Source organism: Aotus nancymaae, unplaced genomic scaffold, assembly GCF_030222135.1.
Source record: "Aotus nancymaae isolate 86718 unplaced genomic scaffold, 86718_ANA_hifiasm-v0.15.2.pri h1tg000007l, whole genome shotgun sequence".
Taxonomy (NCBI): domain Eukaryota; kingdom Metazoa; phylum Chordata; class Mammalia; order Primates; family Aotidae; genus Aotus; species Aotus nancymaae.
In genome coordinates, this window is record NW_026988418.1 from 26,646,238 (window position 1) to 26,673,406 (window position 27,169).

The 27,169-nt window shown below is 34.9% G+C and overlaps 1 protein-coding gene across 8 annotated transcripts in view; it reads right to left on the minus strand.

The window, feature by feature from the left end:
• Positions 1-27,169, minus strand: part of ITGB3BP (integrin subunit beta 3 binding protein) — an 88,595-nt gene that overhangs the window by 6,579 nt on the left and 54,847 nt on the right. For 4 of the 8 annotated variants that reach the window (XR_010341202.1, XM_012442513.3, XM_012442511.2 and 1 more), the window contains 4 exons: positions 9,188-9,266; positions 8,371-8,464; positions 7,576-7,632; positions 1,128-1,178 (listed from right to left, as the gene is read on the minus strand). Coding sequence is in view for 4 of the 8 variants with exons in the window: in XM_012442513.3 (XP_012297936.1) it covers positions 1,128-1,178; positions 7,576-7,632; positions 8,371-8,464; positions 9,188-9,266 (281 nt within the window). In the remaining 4 variants the exon portion in view is untranslated. Of the gene's footprint in view, positions 1-1,127; positions 5,654-7,575; positions 7,633-8,370; positions 8,465-9,187; positions 9,267-27,169 lie in introns of all 8 variants that reach the window. The other 4 variants (XR_001105722.2, XR_010341201.1, XR_010341203.1 and 1 more) reach the window with 2 other exon arrangements.

Sequence of the window (27,169 nt, forward strand, 5' to 3'; positions counted from 1 at the left end):
TATAAGCTATTATTTACTGCAAACAACAGAGTATAAGCTATTGTTTACTGCATACAACAGAATAAACGTTTTCATAAAAATCTGTGACATAATTTTCTATATAAGGTGCTTTGCATATATTAAGACTAGCTTGTCAGGAAGCTAATATTAATCACTTGAGATATCATTTCCAAATATATAATTATTTAATTGTGCTTTAATTTTTTTCCCCTAAGAGATAGCAGGCAGCATACCTGGTAAGCTAAGAATTCTTTTTTTTTTTCTCTAGGCAGGGTCTCACTCTGTCACCCAGGCTGGAGGTCAGCGATCATGTCTCACTACAGCCTCTACCATGTGGGCTCAAGTGATCCTCCCAAGTCAGCCTCCTGAGTAGCTGGGACTATAGGTGTGTGCCACCCCACCCAGCTAACTTTTCTATTTTTTGTAGAGACAAGGTCTCTCACTATGTTGCCTAGGTTGGTCCTGGGATCAAGCAATCCTCTCACCTTGGCTTCTCACAGTGCTGGGATTACAGGCATCAATCACTGTGCCTAGCCCCTAATGCCAGTTCTTAATGTGAACCTTCAGTTACAGGTACACTAAACACTAATATATCATGACTCATATTGCTTTTAGCTTATATGTTACAATAAGCTATTTGTGAACATATCATTTTTACTTGTATTGCTGAATCAATAGGAATTGTTCTGAAGGCAAGGTATAACAAATTAATATATAATGATTTACTTAATTTAGCACATTTCCAAATTTAACAGACTGGTTATATCTTCTTCAGTCAGATGTGTTCTACAGAAACTATAATCCACTAGACAGCATCTATTTAGCTAGTCTGTATAGCTATTTATGTGAAAGGTGCTCAATTAAGGACCCTTTTACACTCAGTTAAAAATGTGTCCTCTCTCACTTTTAAAGTTAACCTCATCAGCTCAACAGTTCTTTTCCAATCACCCTCTAACAGATGTCAGACTGCCCTCCTGTTGATTTCAACTAAAGCTCCAAAGTTCATATCCCTGTTTTCTTATAGAAAGACAATACCAAATCTGATTATGTAAATAAAATGTTTCCACCTAAACAGAACACAGTGAAATTTCACAACCTTAAACTAAATTAGAAAGGTGAAACAGTACCTCCATGTAAAATGGCTTTAAGGAATTCATAGCTGTCAAGATGACACAATTCTATCGAAAAGAAGAAAGTTTTTTTCTTCAGAAAACAGTTCAAAGTAACTTGCCACAGTATATGATGCAGAATAAATGTTGAATCAAAATGAAATTAAAACAACCTAAAGTATTGTTTTACATTAAAAATAGCAGCACTGAGGCTATAAATTCTCATTTCAACATCCTACAGTTAGCCTGACTCTATTTCAGAATGTTTTCAAATTTATTATGAAAACCTCTAAGACATTTATTACAATACATGCTTATTACCATTGTTAGTATACTCTTTGTGGTTACTAAAATTACTTGTCATTTGTGCTAGATTCTATATTCCTGAGGGCAGGACTATGTCTGCCTTGCTTGTCAGTGTGTTCCCAATGCTAGAATAATGCCTGGAGCATGGTAGGCACTGAATAAACATTAATGAAGTAAGAAAACAGCAATTTATAAGTATTTGAAAATACTTAGAGAATTCTTTTTAAAAAGTTCTTTTTGTTCATTCACACTTTGGCTGCACTGCAGGTGGACCTTCTATGCAGGTGCTGTACTAGACAGATAAGACTTTCTGTCTGTTTGCTAAAGAGGAGCCCAGAAAGAGTCCTATAACCAGACAATTTCAATGCACTACAATATGAAACATTTAAAATATTCAGACGAGTGTTGTGGGAGCCTAGAAGATGAAGCTAAAATTTAGCTTTACCTAGAAGAGCTGGGGAGAGCTTCACAGAGGTTGTGACATCTGAGGCTGACTTTAAAGGATGAGCAGGAGTTTGCTAGACAGAGAAGAAAGCAGTCTAGGTAGAGGGAAAAATAGCAGTGTTCTGGAGTCCTCAAAGAGACATTCCAGAGGGCTGAAGCACCTGGTGTGAATAGTATGAATAAAAGTGACTACCCTCCTCTTATCTAAGGTCTGAGCTGGAGAAAAAACCACTTAAAATTTAATAATTACCAAGTCCTGCTTTTAACTATATAACTAGTTATATAATATGACAAATATTTGCTTTATTGTGTTTAAAACATGTAAACCACTTAGATAATTTATGTAACTCTTTTTTGTGGGGCTTTTTTGATTACTCTGAGAGTTAAAAATGTGAAAAAAAGTTCACCTGTCAGGTGACATAAAACCAATTTCTACTAAATGTGCCAGAATAATTTTTCTCCACCTCAAGAACAGTCTTCAGTCTATTCATTACTGTCTTTTTATAGTATTTTTATTTAATAAAACCTATTAAGACTACCATACAAATCTCTTTACTTATGCTTTTATCTTTTAACTGATCAATTTTTATATTGCTGACATCCCTTCTTCACCATTTGCTCATTTAAAAATTCATAGTATGTGAGATATGTCTCTGGGCAAAATGTCTATAAAATTTGTTACAGCTGGCAAATGTGTATGAGTCAGTGATAGCACATGACTAAATGCTTCACAGAAAATAAAATTTGTTTCTGTAGTAAGCAGAACTGTTTAAATGTTATTTATTTTTATGTTTCAAAGAAAATATATTGTGAAGTGCTGCATTGATTTAATACGCAACAATGTCTGTGTACACGCTGTAGAAGGAAAATTTATGAAACCTTTGCACAACTCCTTTAATTGAATTTTCCAAATCTCTCACCACACACAAATAATCAATATCTTCTGCAGAGAAAACCAGTCAGAATTATTACAGTCTTTCTTTTCAATTCTGTTGTCATCAGCACATACAGAGCACCTGGATATTTGTAATGTCTGATAGCAAGTTATTTACACCTCTTAAACACCTAATTGCTACTAAGTGAGTCCAAATCTATAGTTTAAATTTTTTTTTACGGATTTTATTTGAAAGAAAAATGATCATACTTCTTTTAAAGTATAAAAAAATTTAAATCATGGAAGAAATTATTTAAAAGGCTCTGAAAAGTAATAAACCAGTTTATTTTTACTTAAATCCTAGACAAATCTCAAGTAAGCATTTTTAGCAGTTGAAATGCATCCCCCAAAACAATGACGAATAGTGTAAAACAAAGAGTATCAACATTATTAATAGGAAAGGTTATGACTCACGTATGGCATACATGATAGCTGAATCATTATAAAGATCTGAGGACTACAGGTGTACATTAATGTATATTTGCGCTATCAAAATTAATGGCTCCATTTTTTATCTCCAGATAAACCCGGAATGTTAAAGCAGAGGGGGAATTTCTGTTGTTTCTCCTAAAAGTCATCATGTCTAAACTTCAAACCTCAGTGCTTTTAAAATTGAAGTATCTGCTTGAAAAAAGATATTGTTTAATGTTAAAACAGAAAACTAAAAGGGTAGTAGTCTTCTGGGACTGAAATTATTTAGCTGATATGATGAATACTTTTTCAAGCCTGAGTGGGGGAAAGAGCAACATATTTTTATGTTTAAAAAATACTTCAGTGGGTGGTTAGAATGAAGAGGCAACATCAAACTATTTTATAGTGTTAGAACAAGAGTTTTAAATTTGTCCTGTTGTCTAAGAATTTGATAACTTTAAAATCCTGTAACCAAGATAAATTTTACTATTTAAGAATACAGAAAGTTAACTAAAGAAAACAGGAACACTGTAGTTTATGCCTTTTAAAACAGACCAGAGTTGGACATTCTGAAATATTTTCTATTACAAACAGCTGAAACAGTCAACTTTTCTGAACAATGTAAAGTTCAGATGGTTCCATTTCATTTAAAATATGCATACTGCAACCTACACAATTATTCTCAAAACAGATAAAATACGTTTTGGACTGAAGCTAAGTGTCTAGATTTCATATCTTGGCAACTGCTCTACAATTTGCTTACATTCTTTTCAAAAACATTTTGTTTATTGGAAGTACTAGTCATAGACAAACAATGATGGTATTTTGTAATATCTTCAGAAAAAACTGAAACTATTATGTACTATATAATGCCGTCTATTGACTAAGGAGTATCTGTATCAAGTTGTTTTAAGAAGAGGTTGATTATGTAAAGTAAATAAATTTCATGCCTCACCATGTGATGATAATGTGACATTCCATCTGTATCAGCCCACTGAATAGTCATGTTTTAAATCTTCAGCATAACAAATTTAAAATAATTATGAAAATTCACATCCAAATCAAACAGAAAAAGAACCTTTCATTTAATTATTTTCCTAATAGTCACAAAGCCAGTGTTACTGAGGAAAGCAAAATTAGGCTTATTTCCTAATTAACTGAAGAAAGAAAGAAGTCTTCCTTTGTTTAAGAAATCTGTGTTTAGCAGAGGAGATCTTTTATTCATATACTCTCATCAAGGCATCCCCATTTACCAGGTCCAGTTCTTATGATATTATGAAAATCTCAGTGTGCCTTTTAATTTTATTGTGTATGTTTTGAATTTCTCTTGAATAAGTTACATAAAGCCTTAAGAATGTGTGTCAGATGTCTATTTACTTAAAACATTAGAGTGTTATTTTTACAATTATACTCTTACTGTAATAAAGACTGCAACTGAAGTAACTGAATTTCCCACAGAAATGAAAAAATAAATATTAGTAGAACTAAAAGACCAACTAGAAGAGGCAATGATAGCATAAATATTGAAATTCTCATGGTACTGTCTATTTTAACTATTTCAGGAAAATTTTATAAGAATCTGAAAGACAAAAGAACAAAACAAAACACCAAAAACCCAGAAGAATCTGAAGGACATTCTTTTGATAGTGAAACAAGTAATTGGCTTATTCTCATTTTTATAATTACCTTAATATATCCTATACATATTATAGGGATGATTTTTATTTTACTTATTTTCTACTATTATGACAAACTCCCAAAACATTTTAAAACTTAAACAATTCTGCATAATAGCATAGTAAAAATGAATAATAATAAAAAAAAGTGAAATTTCAAGGCCAGATTGCAAAATAAGGAACTAGAGCAAACTAGCTTGAGATATCAAAAAAATTACCAAAATCCTCTTAAAATGAATGTATGAGCATAAAAGGGTAAAAATTGTTACCTTAGTAAAAAAAATTTACATGTGTGTGCATGTTTGTGTGTGTACATAATCGTTAACCAAAAAACAAAACAAACAAAAACCCCCAAGAACTAATATATATGTTAGGAACCAGAGAAAGAGGTAGGAAAAGCACTCAGGAAAATTATATAGCTCAAACTCAAATTACAACAAAAATAAGGTTTAATCTATTTTTCAGGCAATATGAATTTTCCAAAATCAGGTAAAATGCTAATGCAGTTTTTAATACCTCAGGAAATATAAAGAGCTAATGTAGCACCTACCAAGAAACAGAACTGGAAGATGACTACATAGAATATAATACACATTAATACATAACATACTTATGTAGATACTATGTATTATATATTTTAAACTGAGTTTTCATTTAAACCAACAAATAATAATTATTAGAAATTTACAAATATGATTTAGTGATACAGTCTCCTCTATGCAGGAAGTCAGTCCTTTGGAAAAATCTGGTAATGGGCAAGTCAGCCTTAATGCCTAAAATAATAGAAAACAGTTTCAAAGCTGATCATGCATAAACACACAAATAATTGAAATAATTGATGTATTTTAGATGGCTGTAAGGAAATGACAGAAGTATCCCCTGGAAGGAAAAATATTTTAATGAAGTATACATTTAAAAAAAAATTTTGTTTTACATTATTAGCAGTGACAGTTCACTTATTTATTCTAGAGTTTTCCTTTTATTTCTCAAAGCTGTTTGCAAAAGCCAACTATGTTAAGCCTAATTCTAATTAGTTCTAGGAAGTTACAGATTTTTAAATAAATCACACTATTGGCATAGAATATATAGATTGGTAAGATTTCTTCCAATTGGGAAATAATAAAAATTTCACTTTCCCAATGTGATCCTTTAAAACCTGTCAAGTTAGGAGAGACTGAAACCACTAAAATCCAGTTACACATTCTAATCAAGTTACACAGCTAAAGTAAGAGACAAGAGTTCAGGCGTGTTGGCTCATGCCTGTAATCATCACTTCAGCCTAGATGACAGGGTACAATCCTGTCTCTAAAATACATATTTTATATATATATATATAAATTATATATATATAAATATAAATATATATATATAATATAAACACACACACACACACACATACAGACACACACACATTTCTTTTTGAAAAAGAAGAGAGCCCAAGCCATTGCCAAGAAAGAGGTACCTTTCATGTTCTTAAATTGTTGGCATCACAGTAGATGTCAGTTATTCAACTGAAAAGCTCAGGAAGCCTATTCAGCTGCCTTCCCACATGAGTTTTGGAGGAGTCTTGCCATAGCTGCAGCCCTGCCATGACTCAGCTGGCCTTTTGATCTGACTGGCTGGCAACTCTAGCACTTTCCATCGTGAACCCATCAGTGGCTTATTAAAGGTTCTAAACTCAGGCTAATATATCAGATTGGCTGAAGCAGTTTCAATTATGTGCCATGTTTGAATCTGAAAGCTGGGATGATTGGATGATTTCCTTTGTTTTAGGAATAGATAACATAGAATAATGAGAAGAACAGAGTTTTTGAGGGCAGACTGGTCTTTGGTTGGAATCCTTGCTCTGTCACCTAAGTAAAAGTCTTGGGCACGTTACTGAATACTTTTTGTGTCTTCGCTCCTTGTCTATAATGACAATGATAATACAGTGTAGCTCTCTTGCCGCATTGCTGTAAAGATGTGCTGATCCTAGTATTGAGAATATAGTAATTATAGGTACTAAATAAATGGCAGTCATAGGTATTTAAAAATGGTAGGCTACAAACACGGCCACCAATTTTAAGGCCTAATTCCACTTACAGAAATTGCTAAATAGGATTCATGTCAGTACTATTAATCACCTTATATTAATTTAAAGGTTTTAGTATTTTATAGTTCATGATTATTTTGCTTATTGAGGTGTGAATGTGTACTTCCTATGGAAACTTAAAAACTGTTTATTTAGTTTTCCATACTATGAAATGCTCAGAGGCATAAGAGTTCACAGTAGAACAAAGCACATTAATGATGTGAAAGTTTCCAGAACACTGGTTAGAAAGTAACTCTTAATGCTTCCAGTGCAACACTAAACACTGCAGTATATTAATGCATTGTTGCTCCTATTTGTCTGTATTCTCAAAAAGAAATTTTAATAAAAAGACAAAATTTAAATCTTATGTAGAAGACTGCATTTCAAAAGACATTTAAAAAGTTCAATCATCAGAGAGTTGATCTCATCAGATATCATCTTCTGCTAAATGCAATATAAAACCTTTCAAATGAGATTCAGGGTCTTTTTAAAGAACACACTTCAGAACAGGGATCTCTGAGGAAAAAAGAAAACCACTAAAAAAGATTTATGATGATTAGTTTTAATTGGCAAAATGGGATGAAAGCATCTTTTTATGTAATAAACTAAAACACAACTACTTACCTCTGTGAGGAAGTCCTGAACTCTTTTCAAACAGTTTTTGTTTAGTTACTTTTGTCACTAAAAGAAGAAAAAAATCTCGTGTTAAGAATTAATAGAATATGGATAACTTCTCATTACTCGGAACAAACAACTTCATGAGAAAAAAGTAATTCAAAATAATTTATAACTATCAAGTATAAAATAGAATACCTTATTATATCTTATTATAAAAATGGGTGGCCAGGCGTGGTGGCTCACACCTGTAATCCCAGCATTTTGGGAGGCCGAGGTAGGCGGATCATGAGGTCAGGAGTTCAAGACCAGTTCGAGGCTGGTCTCGAACTCCTGACCTCATGATCCGCCTACTTGGGTAGGTGAAATCTCGTCTCTACTAAAAATACAAAAATTAGCCAGGTGTGGTGCCAGGCCCCTGTAATCCTGGCTACTCAGGCAGCTGAGGCAGGAGAATTGCTTGAACCCGGGAGGCAGAGGTTGCAGTGAGCCGAGACCACACACCATTGTACTCTAGCCTGGGCAACAGAGTGAGACTCCATCTCAAAAAAAAAAAGGGGGATACATTATGTTTAGAAAGCCTACTACCAGTTTCCAAGGTACAGTCTTTTCATTCACATTCAAGCAGAATCCCCAAAATAACACATCCTGGTGAAAGATATGTGGCTTCTTAAAGAAGGTAACAGTATTTTTATCACATGTCCAGTAATGATATATATAAAGAAGTCTATTGAATTTAAATTTGAGACAAATTAATAGGTTTATCTTTAAAATTACTGTCAATGAAAATTCATAAATTCTTACTTAGTTCTTTGGTTTTCTTCATTTCTCTTTTTAAGAAACGTGATCCACAGGAGATTCCAATGAGATTTTCAAGCTCTCTACTGCCCTCCAAAGCCTACAAGAAAGCCATCTTGAATGAGTTCAGTTTCTCTACACATACGAGATTACTGACACATCTAGTGAAAATACAGTACTTGTTTCCTTCATTTGAAACACTTAAACTCTGTTAGGATATTTAACTTTTTCTGCTAGGTCAACTATTTCAAGCCCTAAAATGCCTGAATAAAAACAATTTATAAGGGCTGGGCACGGTGGCTCATGCATGTAATTCCAGCACTTTGCGGGGCCAAGGAGGGCAGATGACCTGAGGTCAGGAGTTCGAGACCACCCTGACCAACATGGAGAAACCTCGTCTGTACTAAAAAAAAAAAAATACAAAATCAGCCCGGTGTGGTGGTGCATGCCTGTAATCCCAGCTACTCAGAAGGCTGAAGCAGGAGAATCACTTGAACCCGAGAGGCAGAGGTTGTGGTGAGCTGAGATAGTGCATTGCACTCCAGCCTGGGCAACAAGGGAGTGAAACTCTGTCTAAAAAAAAAAAAATTATAATTAACTAAAAAGACTAAACATAATCTACCAATTTATATTTAAATGTGAAAAGCCAGATATTATTAAAATATTATGGTTAAATAGTGTTCTATTAAAAAAAAATTCCCATGAAAAGTAAGTTAAACATACTCTGTGCAAACTCTTTCCTGGATTGGATTCTGCAACCTGGGACACTTCTTTCCTTTTATCCTCTTCAAACAGGGTAGTAGAAGTACGAAAAAATGCAAACCTGTATACTACGTAAATTTTGCATTATCTCCACAATTTCTTCTGACAATTTCTCAGCTTTAGATAGCAACATCATGAATCTAGTAATAAAGAAAAAAATAAATCTTAGCAAGGGGAAGCATTTAAACAGGGCAAGTCATTTTCAGAGCTTTAACTCTTTGAAGGACCTTAGACTTAGGTTATCTCACTCTTTACAAATACAATATATATATTATCAACTGTCCCATCTTTTGGAGTTTTACTTTCCAATTCCCACGGAGCAGTGGGATGGAAGACATAGTTGGCTGTTCCTTTCTCCACAATGCCATATTGAGAACACTAATATACCACCGTTCCTTTATTTACCTTGATCTATGAATCAGTATCACCCAGCAACTTTTTTTAAAATAAAAAAATAAATTTTATGACTTTAATATATTTGATATAATAAAGTCATAAATATATATAAAGTTTATATATAAAGTTTAATATATTTGATATAATAAAGTCATAAAACAAAAAGTTTTATTTTTATAAACTTTATAAAACTTATAAAAATGTTTTATGACTTTATTTTAAATTTGAAAATAAAAGGAAAAGAGGGAAACATCATTTGGAATTCAATCTTCTGAACATATTTCCAGTTAGCTTTTTGGAAAAATTCTCCTAGTTAAAAAAAAAAATAAATTGTAAAGCTTTGTTATCATGTTTTTTTTTTTTTTTTTTTTTAAAGAAATGAGGTTTACCTCTGTTGCCCGGGCTGAAGTGCAGTGGCATAATCATGGCTCACTGCAGCTTCAACTGACTGGGTTCAATCGATCCTCTTACCTTGGCCTCCCAAAGTGCTGTGATTACAGGTGTGAGCCATCGTGTCTGGCCCTGCTTTCTTTACCTAATAAAACATTATATACATTTTGGGGGGCCACATATTAAAGGCTGCACAACATTCTATTTAGTAAATATACTAAAAATGATTTAACCATTCTCTTATTGTTAAAATTTTAGTTTCTTTTCTAATTTTAAGATCCCACCGCTGTTTGTGATAATTTATATCAACACAGTCTAATAGAAAAATAATGTAAGCCATGTATGTAATTTAAAATTTTTAGTAGCCACAGTAAAAGGAATAAAAAGGTAAACTTTCTTTAATAATTTTAATGTTTAATATATTTAACTCAATATATTAAAAACATTATTTCAACATGTAATCAATATAAAAATTGAAATATTTTATACTTTTTTCAAATCCAGGTGTACTTTACATATTAACAGCACATCTCTTTTCATACTAGCCATATTTCAAGTGCTCATTATCCACGTACTGTTTCAAATGGCATAAATCCATATCGATTTTATGATAATCCAGAAATTCTATTTAAATGCTTTTTCAAGATTACATTGTTATTCATTGATATTTTTGTGCTATTAAAAATAAGACAAATGTTAAAATTTTGATATACAATGGGTATGTTCAGTAAGTTTCAACTAAGTAAAATTTTATCTAAATATGCAAATAAGAAATGGAGACTTGACAGCACTATGCAAAAACTAAAAACTGGCTGGGTGTGGTGTGTCATGCCTGTAATCCCAGCACTTTGGGAGGCTAAGGTGGGTGGATCAATTTGAGGTCAGGAGTTCAAAATCAGCCTGGGCAACATGTTTGTAAAACCTCATCTACTAAAAATACAAAAATTAGCCAGGTGTGGTGGTGGGTGCCTGTAATCCCAGCTGCTTGGGAGGCTGAGGCAGGAGAATTGCTTCAGCTCTGGAGGTGGAGGCTGCAGTGAGCCAAGATTGCACCACTGTACTCCAGCCTAGGAGACAGAGCGAGACTCTGTCTCAAAAGAAAAAAAAAAAAAAAAGCTAAAAGTTATGAGGACAGTGGAATTTTGGGTGATTTTTTTTTTCTTTAAAAATTTTCCTTAATTATTATGTATTTTCAATCAGAAGTCATCTATTTGAGGCCCTGATTGCTTAAAAGGAGAACCTCAGTTTGAGAGATGATATCATAAAGGAATTCCTGCTCCTTCAAATGGGATCCAAAGACCTGAAGAAACAAGGACTTAAGGGACTCTCATCCACGCTGGATCCTCTAGCTTCTCATATATGATGCCAAAGCCTACTGAGTGCCCTAGGGGTACAAAGTAGAGGCAAATAAGTTACTTTGCTATGAGAAGGAATTTGAGGGGCTTGTTGTCTTACAACTTGCATCCCTTTCCTCAGAGAACTGGAGTAGTAGAGCCTTTTCAAACTGTCTTACCATATCTTAAAGAGCTGATGGTATTCCCTGTTAAACTATAGGAAATTGTGTGGGAAGGGTTAGGACCTGCAGGGCTGCCATCTTGAATGTCTCCAAGGGGATCTGTTCATATAGAGTTAGATGTAAATGCTGTCTCCAAAAGTTGTATAATGTAGCATCCCCAAAGAATCTACTAGCAGCTCTCCTAATTTAAGATAGTAATTGAGGGGCTAAGCTAAATCAAACTGTTTTGACAATCTTGGAGAGTTGTATTGTATTAAATATCAGTTACCCGGGGAGGTTGTTTTCAAAACATCTTTGATATGCCTAAGGTACTTTTTCAAGGACACTTGTATAAATTATAGGATCGAGTAGACTAGCGGACATACCATTGCTCTTCTCATTATTATTTTGATTTCCTTTCTTCTCTTCCTCCTTTTTCTTCTCCCTAGACAAAAATCATCTCTTTTTCCTACCTCGAAGGCAACTAAATTACCATGAATGGTTTTGTAAGTGTTATACAACTGTTAAATCCTGAAAAAATCTTTTTTCAAGGCATTCTTTTCCATACCTTCTGACTCACTGAAGAAGCCTTCATAATCTTTGGTGATAAACTACTTGCTGAGCAGATTTTGGGAGAAATACTTCTACCACTTTCTTCATCCTAGACAAAATGGAATTCTCATAAACATCCTACTTGTGCTGAAAAGTAGATTTCCATTGCTACCAAGAGCCCTTTTCTGTATTTTCAAGGCATGGTTCAAATTCCACTTTGTTGCCCTAACACAGCATTATGGTTTGCGTAGAGTCCCTTAGTCTTTAATATCATCTTGATGTTCCTTTACTAACATATTTATTCCTGAAAACCAATAATCTTTCATTTCTTTCAAGCTGCCTGAAGAATATATTTCTCAAGTTCATTATGGTACAAAATTTCAAAGTTATTTTTGCTCTTTCAAGTTGGTGAGTATCATTGGGTTCCATTCGTATTTTACAGAATACTATTTTTTTCTCAAACAGACTTGCCTCTGGCTAAATTGGACCAAATCCTTTATCTTATAATGACCCTTTGAGCCATCCAGATGTCAATGAGCCACTACATCCAGAAATCCAGTGACTGTTGACAGTTTCCTGGCATCCTCACAAGATTTAATCAAATTTGCATTGTAGTCAAAGACTACTGTAGCACAACCTGAGAAATCTGAAATCTTGGTCCTCCTTGAATTAACCTTCTTTTTCATCAGTAGAGTGAAAACCCAGCAGCATTTTTTTTTTAATCTAGTAGTTTTTCTCTTGAGAAAGCTACATGTCAAAATTCAGGATTTTCAGTGTAGCTTTCCAATTTGCTTAGAAGAGCTGTATTGTGAAATTCAGAGTTCTCTCACATTCTTTAAAGAGAAAGTCCTTATTTTGAAAAACAACTGAAATTAGGTGTGTCAGCCAAATAAAATCCATGAGAAGCATTGGATGTATCCATTAATTGTGCTTTTCCTTCCTTCTATATTAACTTCTTCAGTCTCAAGTCAGGTGTAACTTGATTTTCAAAACTATCATTCTGCACAGTTCTGGGTTTTTCTATTTTGACCACTATCGATTCTTTCAGTTATTCTCCATTCTCAGCTTTGAATTTAGTTTCATTATTGACTTTTTCTCTATTAAGTTCCTTAGATGTACTCTGAGGAGAGAACTTAAGGAACAAAGAGAAATTGTTATTAAATTGGTGCTTCTAATTCAGATTTATTGATGCAGGTGTTAGCAAGCTGCTGCTGTGCCATCCTAGATGTGAAAGATTGAGAAGCAAAGGAGTAAAGCAGATGAAAAAGGAATCCAGTGACTATTGATTCCCTAGGATGCAAGCCATGGTACCTACCGTACTGTGTAGGCATTGTGGATATAGTGGAAGAAGAGTGAAAACCTGTAAAAGTCATGATAATGCCCTGAAAAGATCCTGATTTCCCTCCTTTTTCTGTAACTTCCAATTGTTTGATACATGTCTTCCTTACCAGACTGTAAGTTCCGTGAAGGCAAGGGTGGTATCTACCCTATTTACTGTTATAACTTGTGTTAACTAATAAGATGCCTGCAGTTATGTAGGTACCCAGTAACTATTTGATGGATCAATGAATAGAATAAAAAAGACCTGGTCCAGTGACCATTCATCCCTAGATTCAAGTGAAGTATGCCCATCCTGCAGTTTTCTCTCTTTTTAACTTCCCTCTCATATTGTGTCATATAGTCTCCATGATTCATCAGTTATATTGCTGACAAAGTTAATTACTTCAGTTCCTTAACCTTCCACCACATGTCTTTCTCACATGTAACCCTGGACTTCCCTATTGTTTTCTTTGCTCCTAGCCTATGCTGTGAGAACTATGGAAAAAAAGTTTCACAGCAGTATTGACAGTCAATATTAGAAGTATGATTTTGCTGATCACCCAATGCTGTTTAACTCTCTATTTACTTAAGTTAATTAATCTTTCTTTCGCAAATTTCTGCTTGAAATCATAGCCTAACCCAAGCTCCACTTCCTCCATATTAAAATTAAGCTCTTATACTTAGATTTCTGTCTTACTATTTTACTAATACAGTATTCTCAAAGGCCACAAATACACTCCTAATTAATTCTATTACTAACAGCTATTATCTGAAAGTTATTACCTCTAAGGAATTGTACTTTTATAAATCTCAACACCTGTGCATTAAATATGTACATAACAGGATGAATTCCTTAGGTTTTTCTTTATATTTACAATACGATGATTCATGCAGAAAAAGGTAAATAGGTCACTGAATCGCCATCTCCTGCTACCTAAACTGATAATTTTGGATGACAGTTGAATTATGAAAACAATGAAATATATTGTTAACATTTTTTCAATGCTTTCTCAGTATAAGGCACTGTACTTACTACTTTACAAACTATATCTTACTTAATTTTCAAAACAACTCTCTGTGGGAAATACTGTCTCCATTTTACAGATAATGAAAACTGAAGTACCAATAAATTAATTATCCAGGGTTTTATGGGGCACAGTCAGGACTTGAACCCAGAGGTGTTTGACTGATGTTCTCAACCACCATATAATATTTCCAAAAGTGTAATTCAGTTACCACTGGCATCAGAATTCCTTGGTAAATAGTTAAAAATACATATTCCTGGGCTACATCCAAGATCTACTAACAGAGAAGGTCAGAAATATGCATTTCCAGGCAATTTTTATACACACAAAAATTAATTAAAATCACTTTTCATGAAGACTGACCACAAAAAAATCTGGTCAATATAAATAAAATTGACATTCTTTGTCAAAAAAATTTTTCCCTCTGTGTTTAGATCTATTTATTTCATTATATTCTTACAGGCTGTCTCAGGGAGCTTTTCTGTGTTCCATTCAGCCTAAAATTTTTTTTTTTAAATTTCTTATTGTGGTAAAATATACACAAGATTTGTCATTTTAAACATTAAGTGTACAATTCTTTACATTAATTACATTCACAATGTTGTGCAACCATCACCAGATGGTTGTTTCCAAAACTTTTCTATTACTACAAACAGAAACTGTATAACCATTAAGCAATAACTCCTCATGATTCCCACCTCCAGCCTCTAGTAACCTTTAATCTTCTCTCTCTTTGAATTAGTCTATTCTAGATATTGCATACAATTGGAATCTTACAATATTTGTCCTTACGTGTCTGGCATATTTCACTTAGCATAATGCTTTCAAGATTCTTCAATGCTATAGCATGTATCAGAACTTCATTCTTTTTTCATGAATGTATAATATTCCACTGCATGTCTACCATACTTTATCTATTCATCTATTGATGAACATTTGGGTTGTTTCCATCTTTTGGTTACTGTGAATGATGGAATAAATATTGGTATATAAATATCTGAGTCACTGTTTTCAATTATTTTGGGCATATACCTAGGAGTGAAATTGCTTGGTCTTATGGTAATTATATGTTTACTTTTTGAGAAAGTGTCAGACTGTTTTCCACAGGAGCTACAATGTACAAGGGTTCTAATTCCTCTATATCCTTGCCAATACTTGTTATTTTCCATTTTTACTGTTTGTTTAAATAACCATCCTGGTAGGTGTAAGGTGGTATCTCACTGTGGTTTTGATTTGCATTTCTTTAATGACTAATGATATTTAATATATTTTCATGTGCTTATTGGTCATTTGTATAACTTCTTTCAAGAAATATCTACTCAAATCTTTGCCTATGTTTAAAATTGGGTTGTCTTTTTCCTTGTTGAGTTTTATAAGTTCTTGATATACTCTGGACATTAAACCCTTATTAGAGATATAATTTTAAAATATTTTATCTCATTCTGTGCTTTGCCTTTTCACTTTCTTGATGGTGTATTTTGAAGCACAAAAGCTTTTACTTTTGATAAAGTCCAATTTATTTTTTCTTTTGTTGATTGTGCTTTTGGTGTTGTTATATAAGAATCTATCAACAAATTCAAGGTCATGAAGATTTACCATTATGTTTTCTAAGATAGTTACAAATGGTTTTAGCCCTTATATTCAGGTCACTGATCCATTTTGATTTAATTTTTATATATGCTGTAAGGTAGGGATCCAACTTCATTCTTTTTTATGAGGAAATCCTGTTTCCCAGCAACATTTATTGAAGAGACTATTCTTTCTCCAATAAATGGATTTCGTATCCTTGTCAAAAATCAATTGGTCATGATGTATGCGTTTGTTTTGGACCCCCAATTCTATTCCATTGGTCTCTATGGCTACTCTTATGCCAGTGCCATACTGCTTTGATTATTGTAGCTTTGTAGTATGTTTTGAAATCAGGAAATATGAGTCTTCCAACTTTGTTCTTTTTCAAGACTGGCTATTTAGGGTCTCTTGTAGTTTCATAAGAATTTAAGGACAGACTTTTCCATTTCTGCAAAAAATGCTGTTTAATCATTCTGCAAAAGAAATATAGGAATTACAGTGAATCTGTAGATTGCCTTGGGTAATAGCATTAATATCTTAACAATATTAAATCTTCTTGCCCATGAATATAGAATGTCTTTCCTTTTATTTAGATATATATATTTTTTCTTTTTTTTTTTTCAATTTTGTTTCCAGGCAGTGCTGAAGAAATAGATATTCTTTAATTTCTTTCAAAAAACGAATTGTTTCTAGTGTACAAGGTTTTCACCTCTCTGGTTAAGTTTATTCCTGGGTATTTTATCGTTTCAGGTGTTACTGCAAATGGACTGCTTCCTTAATTTCCTTCTCAAATTCATTACATGTATATGGAAACTAATTTTTGTGTGTTGATCTTATACCCTAAAACTTTTTTGACTCTATTTACTAGCTGTAGTAGCTTCTTGTGCACTCTTGGGATTTTTTTTCTATAGAGGATAATGCTGTCTTCAAATAAAGAGTGTTTTACTTTTCCCTTCCAATTTAAATGCCTTTTATTTCTTTTTCTTGTCTAATTGCTCTGGCTAGAATTTCCAATACAATGTTGAATACCAGTGGTGAAAGGAGATCCTACAGATCAGGAGCAAAACAAGGACACCTGCTTTCACCACTGATATTCAACATTGTGTATACCAGTTTCTTCCTTTTTTCCTCTTAGCCTTTCCTTACGTACAAAATAGGCATAATATGGAATATAGGCATATATCCTCATTCTAAGATTCTGATAAACATTTTCAACTAACTTATTCCTAGAGACCATCACTTGAGCAGTCAACATTCCTGCACATAATTAAATACTTAAAAACAGTAAAGAGAAACTTAGACTATTGACCAGTGGTTGTCACAACTGAATTGTATACATAATGCAAAACAAAACAACAACAACAAAAATTTTAAAACCAGTTCTGTCATCACTCACTACTATTAAAAAGGTTTCATTTGGGTTAATACAGAAATTTTAAAAAATTCTAAAAAAGTTACTCTTCTGCCTATGAGAGAATGAGCTAGTGATTACAAATAAGTCCTAGGCTGGGTGTAGTGGCTCATGCCTGTAATCCCAGCACTTTGGGAGGCTGAGGTGGGTGGATCACCCGAGGTCAGGAGTTTGAGACCAGCTTGGCCAACATGGTGAAACCCCTTCTCTACTAAAAATACAAAAACTAGCCAGGCATGGTGGTGGCGCACACCTATAATCCCAGCTACTCGGGAGGCTGAGGCAGGAGAATCACTTGAACCCAGGAGGTGGAGGCTGCAGTGAGCTGAGATCATGCCATTGCACTCCAGTGTGGGCAACAAGAGTGAAATTCTGTCTCAAAATAAATAAATCCTATACAACCTGTGGGATCCCTGTGGTGATGGAACTGCTCTGTATCATGACTACAGTGGTAGGTACAAAAACCTACACATGTGATCAAATTGCATAGAACTAAATAAACACACACAAATAAGTTTATTGCAAAACAGAAAATATGAATAAGATCAGTGAATTGAGTCAATGTCAGTTTCCTGGTTGTGATATTGTACTGCTGTTTTATAAGATGTTATGTCAGGAAACTAGAAAAACACTCCACATGATGTCTCTGTTTTACTTCTCACAATGGCAAGTAAATCTACAATTATCTGAAAATAAAAGGTTTAATGAAAATAAAACTTACAGAAGGACAGTTACCATTACTGCAATTTCATAGCAATGCCAGCAACAGCAGCAGCAAATTGCCAAGAAGAAGAAGGCAATCGCAGTGAATTATATATATTCTTTGCAAAACATAAAGGATATGGAAGTGCACATAAAATATTAATGTATAGGTGTTTATTTTTACAAATGGGCTTTACTGACATGCCATTAACTGCTTGCTTTGTGAAGAAAAAACATTTTTAAACCTAGAACATGGAACTGTATTTTCCTGTTGAGAGGATTCTTACATTTAAAATTCTCCAAGTTGATTAATAGGAATTGATTTCAGGATATATTCATCAGTAAACAAAAAGCAAAGTGAAAAGAGTACATATTGTGTGCCATCTTCCGTATAAAAAAATAATAAGAAAAAATAAGGGAGCCAGGCACGGTGGCTCACACCTGTAATCCAGCATTTGAGAGGCTGAGGCAGGCAGATCACAAGGTCAAGAGATCAAGAACATCCTGGCCAACATGGTGAAACCCCGTCTCTACTAAAAATACAAAAATTAGCCGGACATGCTGGCAGGCACCTGTAGTCCCAGCTACCTGGGAGGCTGAGACAGGAGAATCCCTTGAACCCCAGAGACAGAGGTTTCACTGAGCCCAGATTGCACCACTGCATTCCAGCCTGGCAACAGAGCAAGACTCCTTCTCAAAAAAAAGAAAAAAAAAAAAGATAATAACAATAATAAAGAAAAAATAAAGGAAACTGCTTTATTTTATGGAAATAAACATAGGAAAGGTAAATAAGAAACTAATGAAGTTGGTTACCCACAACAAATAGGTAGAAGAAATGAGGGAGGAATTAACACTACTGAGTATCCTTTTTTGGCAACAGTTTTGACTTCTAGAACCATATTAATGCCTTATATCATTTTAAAAAGTCAAAAAGGATGAGAAGAAAGTAAAATACGGCCAGGTGCAATAGCTCACACCTGTAATCTCAACACTTTGGGAGGCTGAAGAGGGCGGATCATGAGGTCAGGATATCAAGACCATCCTGGCCAACATGGTGAAACCCCATCTCTACTGAAAATACAAAAAATTAGCCAGGTATGGTGGCACGCGCCTGTAATCCCAGCTACTCGCGAGGCTGAGGCAGGAGAATCGCTTGAACCCGGGAGGCAGAGGTTGTGGTGAGCCGAGATCGCACCATTGCACTCCAGCCTGGGCAACAAGAGCGAAACTCTGTCTCAAAAAAAAATAAAACAAAAAAGTAAAATACATGAACAAGAAACTGTATTTCGAATAAATACTTCTTCAAATGAAGAACTAATCCAAATAATTTTTGGAAACAGTAATTTGACTACATATCTTTAAAGACAAAAAACTGCAAACAAATCTTGAATGCTTTGCAGGCTTCTTTTTAGCAGTGCTGTGAGCACAGGAATTCTGTTAAGTATTTTGTGTATGATGTAGGATTAAGCAAATGTGCAATTTTATTGCTCCTCTTAGGAGACAGAGTCTAGATTTGAGACGGGATGAAAATATGGAAAAGGGGAAGTCAAAGAAAAACCTTGTATCACTATGAACAGATGAATTTTTAAATGGCCAACCAGAAAAAGGCCAACTAATAAATACAGAAATGATGTAGTTAGAAAATTACGACTATTAATCATTACAGTAAAAACTGACTGAGGCAAAAATCATCAATGTATGTTAAAACTACTGAGTGAAACATGGTCTCAAAGTACCTCCCCACAAAACATTTATTAATTACAAAGGGAAAATGATTACTTTTATAGTAGATAAATCTGGTGAACATCACTTTTAATCAAATGATTAAAATTCATCAATAATAGGACAAAATATCTCTTGATGTAACTGAACATTCTTCTATATTCTTGCCTGAAAATACGTAACATGAATATTAATAATGACAAAACATCAGGCAAACACAATTGATGAATGATGTACAAAAAATAGCCTACACTATTTAAAAATATGACTGTCAGAGAAGACAATAAAAGGTTAAAAAATTGTTCTAGATTGAAGGAAATTTTAAGAACTGTTTGGTGGGCCGGGCACGGTGGCTCACGCCTGTAATCCCAGCACTTTGGGAGGCCGAGGCGGGTGGATCACGAGGTCAAGAGATCGAGACCATCCTGGTCAACATGGTGAAACCTCGTCTCTACTAAAAATACAAAAAATTAGCTGGGCATGGTGGCGCGTGCCTGTAATCCTAGCTACTCAGGAGGCTGAGGCAGGAGAATTGCCTGAACCCAGGAGGCGGAGGTTGCGGTGAGCCGAGATCCCGCCATTGCAAACCAGCCTGGATAACAAGAGCGAAACTTTGTCTCCAAAAAAAAAAAAAAAAAAAGAACTGTTTGGTAATGTGTGATCTTGCATTGAATCCTGGATCAAGAGAAAAATTGCAATAAAGAACATTACTGGAAAAATTTGAATTTGGACTATATACTAGATAACAGTCATTATATCAATGTTAAATTTCCTGATTTTAATATTTTTACTATGGTTAAATAATATTCTTCTTACGAAATATACACTGGAGAATTTAGTGGTAAAAGATGATGTCTGCAACTTCTCAAATATTCAGAAAAGTTTGAGTACCTATGTATGTGTGTTCACGTGTGACAGACAGAATAAAAGTACATAGGACAAAACGTTAACAATTTGTGACTCTGGGGAAGTGTTCAGGAATTTTTTTTAATATTCTTGCACATTTTCTGTAAATTTAAAATTATTTAAGAATCTAAAGTTTAAAAAATGTCTCTAAGCTGTTAAAAACTTAGAGAAGGTACTTAGACATTTTACCCATGGGAATTTTTTTTTTTTGATAGAGTATTTTTCTGTCTCACGGGCTGGAGTGCAATCTGCTGGGCTGAAGTGATCCTTCCAACTCAGCCTCCTGAGTAGCTGGGACTACAAGTGCACACCACCCTTGCCTGGATAATTTTTAAAAAAATTTTTGAAGAGACAGGATCACCCTATGTTGCTCAGGCTTGAACTCCTGAACTCAAGTGATCCACTTGCCTTGACCTCCCAAAGTGCTGAGATTACTGATGTGAGCCACCATGCCCAGCCCCAGTGGGAAATTTTGTTTGTAGTTCTTAAGCATATTTTCTCTATGAACTCTGCTTTATAAACTTTTTTTTTTTGAAACGGAGTTTCTCTCTTGTTGCCCAGGCTGGAGTGCAATGGTGCAATCTTCGCTCACCGCAACCTTCGCCTCCCAGGTTCAAACGATTCTCCTGCCTCAGCCTCCTGAGTAGCTGGGATTACAGGCATGCACCACCACACCCGACTAATTTTTTGTATTTTTAGTAGAGATGAGGTTCTCCATGTTGGTCAGACTGGTCTCAAACTCCCAACCTCAGGTGATCTGCCGGCCTCGGCCTCCCAAAGTGCTGGTATTACAGGCATGAGCTACCGTGCCTGGTCAATTTTGTGCTTTTAAGGGTCTCAATATTTTGGTTTAAATAAACAAAACTATGTATTTGTAAAAATAATTTGAGGAATGTTTCTATTCAAATTTGTATTTTTACTGCATTTAAAATTTATATTTTTATTTAATTAAAAAAAATTTTAGATTGGAAAACATTAACTTGTATTGACACCAATCAAGACTTTTCTCTATAGCCTACGAAAGCGGACAGAGTGCGGTGAGCCAAGATGTTTTTATCTGTAAGACTGACTAACAATGATGTACATACCTCTAAATAGCCAACTACTTTTTCCTAAAATGCAGATGAAAGGATTCATAATGGTCACAAATTAGTGTTATGGATACATATTTTAATATGTATCTACTATCCAAAACTTTTCATGGAGTCATGGCATTGATCCTGGAGCTTTCACCTTTTATGTGAAGTTTGGTACTGTGAAGACTGAGGCAGTTTTGTTTAGATTAACCCAGACATGTTTCATTCCTAAGAAAAGCCTCTTGACAACAGGTTTATTCGTTCTGAGAAATGGTGACATTTTGGAAACTTCTCTCAGAAACAGCAGTCACACATGTGGAACACTGGATTAAACTGAAAAATCTGGCCTCTGTTTGAGCCCATATATTTCTACATATGATCACAACATAGAGTTAGGACATCCTCCTCCCACCCTACACATTTTCAAAGGAAAATCCAATTTTAGAAGTGTGTACTTGCCAAACTTAAAAAACCCAATCACTTGAAAGTTAGCCAGCAGGATATTGCCACCAACCTAATAAAGCTGTAGGTGTCATCATATGCAACAGACAAATCTACAAGGCTAGTTTCAGTATTCTTCTTTTAAAGAATTTATTTTAAACCTATTATATCACACAGCATGTTTCAAACACTGACATATAACTCCCTAATAAAGGCAAAAAAGTTTATCTTATTACAAACAAGATACACCATCACTTATAGTCTTCAAATATCATTGCACTTTAACTTTCATAATCTGACAAAGCATTCATGAAACAAGCTATAGACGAGTTTTAACAGACAATACCTGTAAGCAGACATGCTTGTCCTAAATTTTTTATTAAGTAAGAATTTTACAAACATTACTTATATTAGTGGTAATGGAGAGTATTGCGCCTTCTCCAAGCTGCACGATGAGAACCACCGAGAGTGTGGTAGAACTTATGCCCTTCCAAGGCCATTATTCTTTTGGCCTGCAGATGGCAGCCTCCACCTCCAGGGCTCAAATGGTTCTCACCTCAGCCTCATATGTAGGTGGGTCCACAGGTGCACGCCACCATGCTCAGCTAATTTTTATTTTTTGTAGAGATGGGGTCTCATTTTGTTGCCCAGGCTGTTCTCTAACTCATTACCTCAAGTGATCCTCCCTCCTTGGCCTCCCAAAGTCCTGGGATTACAGGCCAGTGATGGACATTAACTGACTATTCACTAGCTTTTGAAAATAAGAATATTTATTTAGAAACTTGTTTTGTAGTACTTTATAATCATTAACATTTAGAGTTCTCATATCGGAAAATAGATTATTTGTTCTAATTGGCTAAGAATGTATTTTAAAAGCATCTTGCTTTCTAAATTATAGTTATATAGTTATCTTCTAGGTTTGTTTTTTTGAGACAGGTTCTCACTCAGTCACCCAGGCTAGAGTGCATCATCTCTCACTGTAGCCTTGACCTCCTGGGCACCAGTGATCCTCCCACCTCAGCCTCCTGAGTAGCTGGAACCACAGGCACATCACCACCACATTCAGCTGTTTTTTTTTTTTAAATAGAGACGGAGTCTTGCTATGTTGCTCAGGCTGGCCTTGAACTCTTGGGCTCAGGCGATCCTCCTACCTTGGCTTCCCAAATGCTGAGATTACAAGAATGAGCCACTTTCATCTTCTAGTTTTATAGAATGTATTAGACATATCTATAGGTCATACTGGCCATCATAATAACACGCTGTGTTCTAACAACTTATTTATGGTCTATCTCCCATTCACCGGGAAGACTGTAAGCTCCTCAAGGAACAAAACAGGTTTTTTTCATCTGTGTAGCCTCAGCATATGACACAATAGTTATTTGTTTAATGAATGTACGAGTGGTAGCTTTATTTCTGTTTTCTCATAATTTAGTTATTACTGCCCTAGGGATCATAAGCTGAGACCTATTTTTCCTGTACTGTGTATAAAAGACCTGAGATGAGAGCAAGTATCAGCAGAAGTAACTGACCCTAAGAGATACTTATAAATGTCTTCTTGATGGTATAAAGTTATACCCTAATCCAGTTTTCCTCAAACCTGTGTTCCATGGTATACTCATAATTATCTGAAAATGAGTGGGGAAAGGCAGTTTGTACCACCAAATTTGTTTGGGAAATTACTGGGTTAAATCAAGTTGAATATGTTTATTCACTTCAGAACTTCTCAAGGCGCAAGCACAGTAGCTCATGCCTGTAATTCTAACACTTTGGAAGGCCAGAGGGGAAAATCACTTGAGCCTAGGGGTTTAAAACTGCTGGGCATGGTGGCATGCGCCTGTGGTCCCAGCCACTTGAGAAGCTGAGGTAGGAGGACAGCTGAAGTCTGGGAGGTTGAGGCTGCAGTGAACTGATTGTGCCACTACAACTCTAGCCTGGGTGACAGGTGACAAAGTGAGATCTTGACTCAAAAAAAAAAAAAAAAAAACAATTTAAGTAAGCTAGTGGTTTTCAACAGGGGTTATTTGGCCTTGGAGGGACTATCTGAGACATTCTGATTGTGACAAGTGTTGGGGAAAGGATGCTACTGGTATCTAATGGGTAGGGGCCAAGGACGCTGTTAAGCAACCTATAATATATAGGACAGCCTCTACCAAAAAGAATTACTCAACCCAAATGTCAACAGTGCTGAGAAACCCTGAAGTAATCTTACACACTGTATGAAACTTCTTTTACTGATAAATGACTGAAGGTAAACATATTTATCTTTTAAGACAAAAAGGGGGCACTTATTGGAGGAATACTAGAGTATCTTTCATAATCGAAGGGCTCCTTAAGCAAGGCTTAAGGAGCAACAGAAAGAAGCCAGAAGATAAATAGGACCTTGCCTAATGCTTTCTTCCCTCTGGCTATAGGCTTCTTTCTCTCTCACTGTAAACCAGCTCATCTATTAATACATGGTGAAAAACATGGCTGCCAGTACCATCCTTCCTTGAAGATCTCCATCTGAGAGGTAGTCTCTTTTCCTACTTTCAACTTTATAAATCCTGTGAACTAACTAACTGATTGTGTTTAGGTTAAGTGCCTACCCCTGGACCAATCAACTCTCCAGGGTAAGGTCCTGTAAGACTTTGGTAGTCTTTAAATAAAGAAGCACATTATAGGAGTGATTTAAAGAATGTTAATCCCAGCAGGAAGAGATGCTGGGTAGACAAAATAAGACAATACACCATAGTGTCAGTTACTCTAGCACAATGAAGTGTGCTAGATGTAAAGCTTTGTGAGCTTAAGCTGTTATTTTACCTCTCTAAACATCAGTTTCTTCACCTGTGTTAGGGCACTAATATTATCTACCTCAATAGGTTGTTAAGAAAATTAAATGTGATAATATATGCCTAAGACATGGCAAACGCTCAATAATTACTATTATCACCCACATTTACTTACTGTGCTTTGTAAATCCTTAAGATGAAGATAGCTCCTTTTCTCTTATCTATTTGACCGTAAAATTATGTTTTAACCCCAAGAACACTTATAAGCATATCTAAAGATACAAATATCCTATAGAATCCAGTTTGGAAAATGTCCCAGACCATGCCATGCAGTCCAAAAGTTAAAAATCTACTTAATCAATCATATAACATGTCTGAAAAAGTTGCTGGTATTGTTCAAGACTTCATTTACAAGAGAGTTTGGGAGTCTATTAGTACAGAAATAAGAGATAGGGTACACCTAAGTGTACAGCTCATTCAATTTTCACAAACTAAATATACCTGTGCAATCAGTACCCAGATCAGGAGACAGAACACTGACAACATCTCAGAAACTAAGAGTAACTACTATGCTAACTTTTAGCAGTATTGATTAGTTTTGCTTATTTTTGTACTTCATACAAATGGAATTATACAATATGAAACCTTCTGTGTCTAGTTTTTTCCCCATTCAACATTATGTTTGTGATATTCAGCCATTGTTGTTAGCTGTAGATAATTTTCACTGTAGTCCATTAGATAAATACCATAATTTGTTTATCCATTTGACTGCTGATGGACATTTGGATATTTTCAAATTTGTGGTGACTAGGAATTAGGCTGCAACGATCATTATGGTATTTGTCTTTGGGTAAATACATGTATACATTTCTGTTGGGTATATATCCTGAAGTGGAATTTTTGTTTATTTGAGTTCCAGTTGTTCCACATCCTCACTCCAGACCTACCCAGTATTTTCCTTGTTTTCTATTTTCAGCATTCTAGTGAGGATGTAGTGGTGTTTCATGGAGCTTTTAATTTGTATTTCCCAGATGACATTTTCTGGTTGAGTACTTTTTCATATGTTTGCTGGTTTACATGAAAATCTGCTCTTGTGAAGTACCAATTCAAGTCTTTTGCCCATTTTTCTATTGGATTGTCTTGAAAATCTTTTCACACTTTGTGGGTTGTACTTTCACACTCTACAAAGTTTCTTTTTATAAAAAGGACTTTTAAAGCTGTTTAATTTATCAATCTTTTCCTTTTATGGTTGGCATTTTACCTACTCTAAGGTCGAGTCCTCTAAAAGTTTTATTCTTTTACCTTTCATATTCAGACTTCCAATCCATCTGGAATTGATTTTTGCATGTGGTGTGAGGTAAGGGTCCAGATTAAATTTTTCCCATACTGATAACAAATAACAGCACTATCTTTTGTACAGAAAGGGATATATACAACTAACTCAGCTAAATGAAGATATTCATTAAAACATCTTACCCCTTTAATTCTTAGATTGTGGAATATCTTTAAATAACTTTTATTCTTTTTCTATCGGAAAAGAATGACTTTCAGAAGAGGCTACCCTGAGAAAACGACCGATATCAATAAAGTTCTCACAATAATATGGCATTTCCATTGTACATCAGTTTGTCCTGAGGCTGATTTATACTCACTAATTCCTTATGCTTCAACAACTTATGGTGAGTTTCTAAATTTGTATAGTTTGGATCAAACACTGAATCTACAGTGACTCCATCAAAGTACTGAAGCTACAGGAAATATTCTAGAAGCAGATGCCTTGCTTCCTCTCTGGTATCTCTCCTAGCTATGGCATTTTGCAAAGAAAAAAATGAGAATATTGCTAAAACAAAACAAAATGTTATGATCACTTAAAACTGATCCACAGATGTGAAATGTTCAGTTTATTGACTGATTCACTGATTGACTGAATGAGGTCTCACCCTGTTGCCTAGGCTGGAGTGCAGTGACATCACAGCTTACTGCAGCATCAACCTCCTGGGCTCAAGTGATCCTCCCACCTAAGCCTCCCAAGTAGCTGGGATCACAGGTGTGTACCACAACACCCAGCTAATTAAAAACTTTTTTTTTTTTTGTAGAGACAGGGTCTGGCCATGTTGCCCAGGCCGGTCTCAAACTCCTGGGCTCAAGCGGACCGCCTGCCTCAGCTTTCCAAAGTGCTGGGATTACAGGAATGAACCACCGTGCCTGGCAATGTTCCATTTAATTTGGGATTTAAAAAATCCAAGTCTTGAGGCTGAGGCAGGAGGACT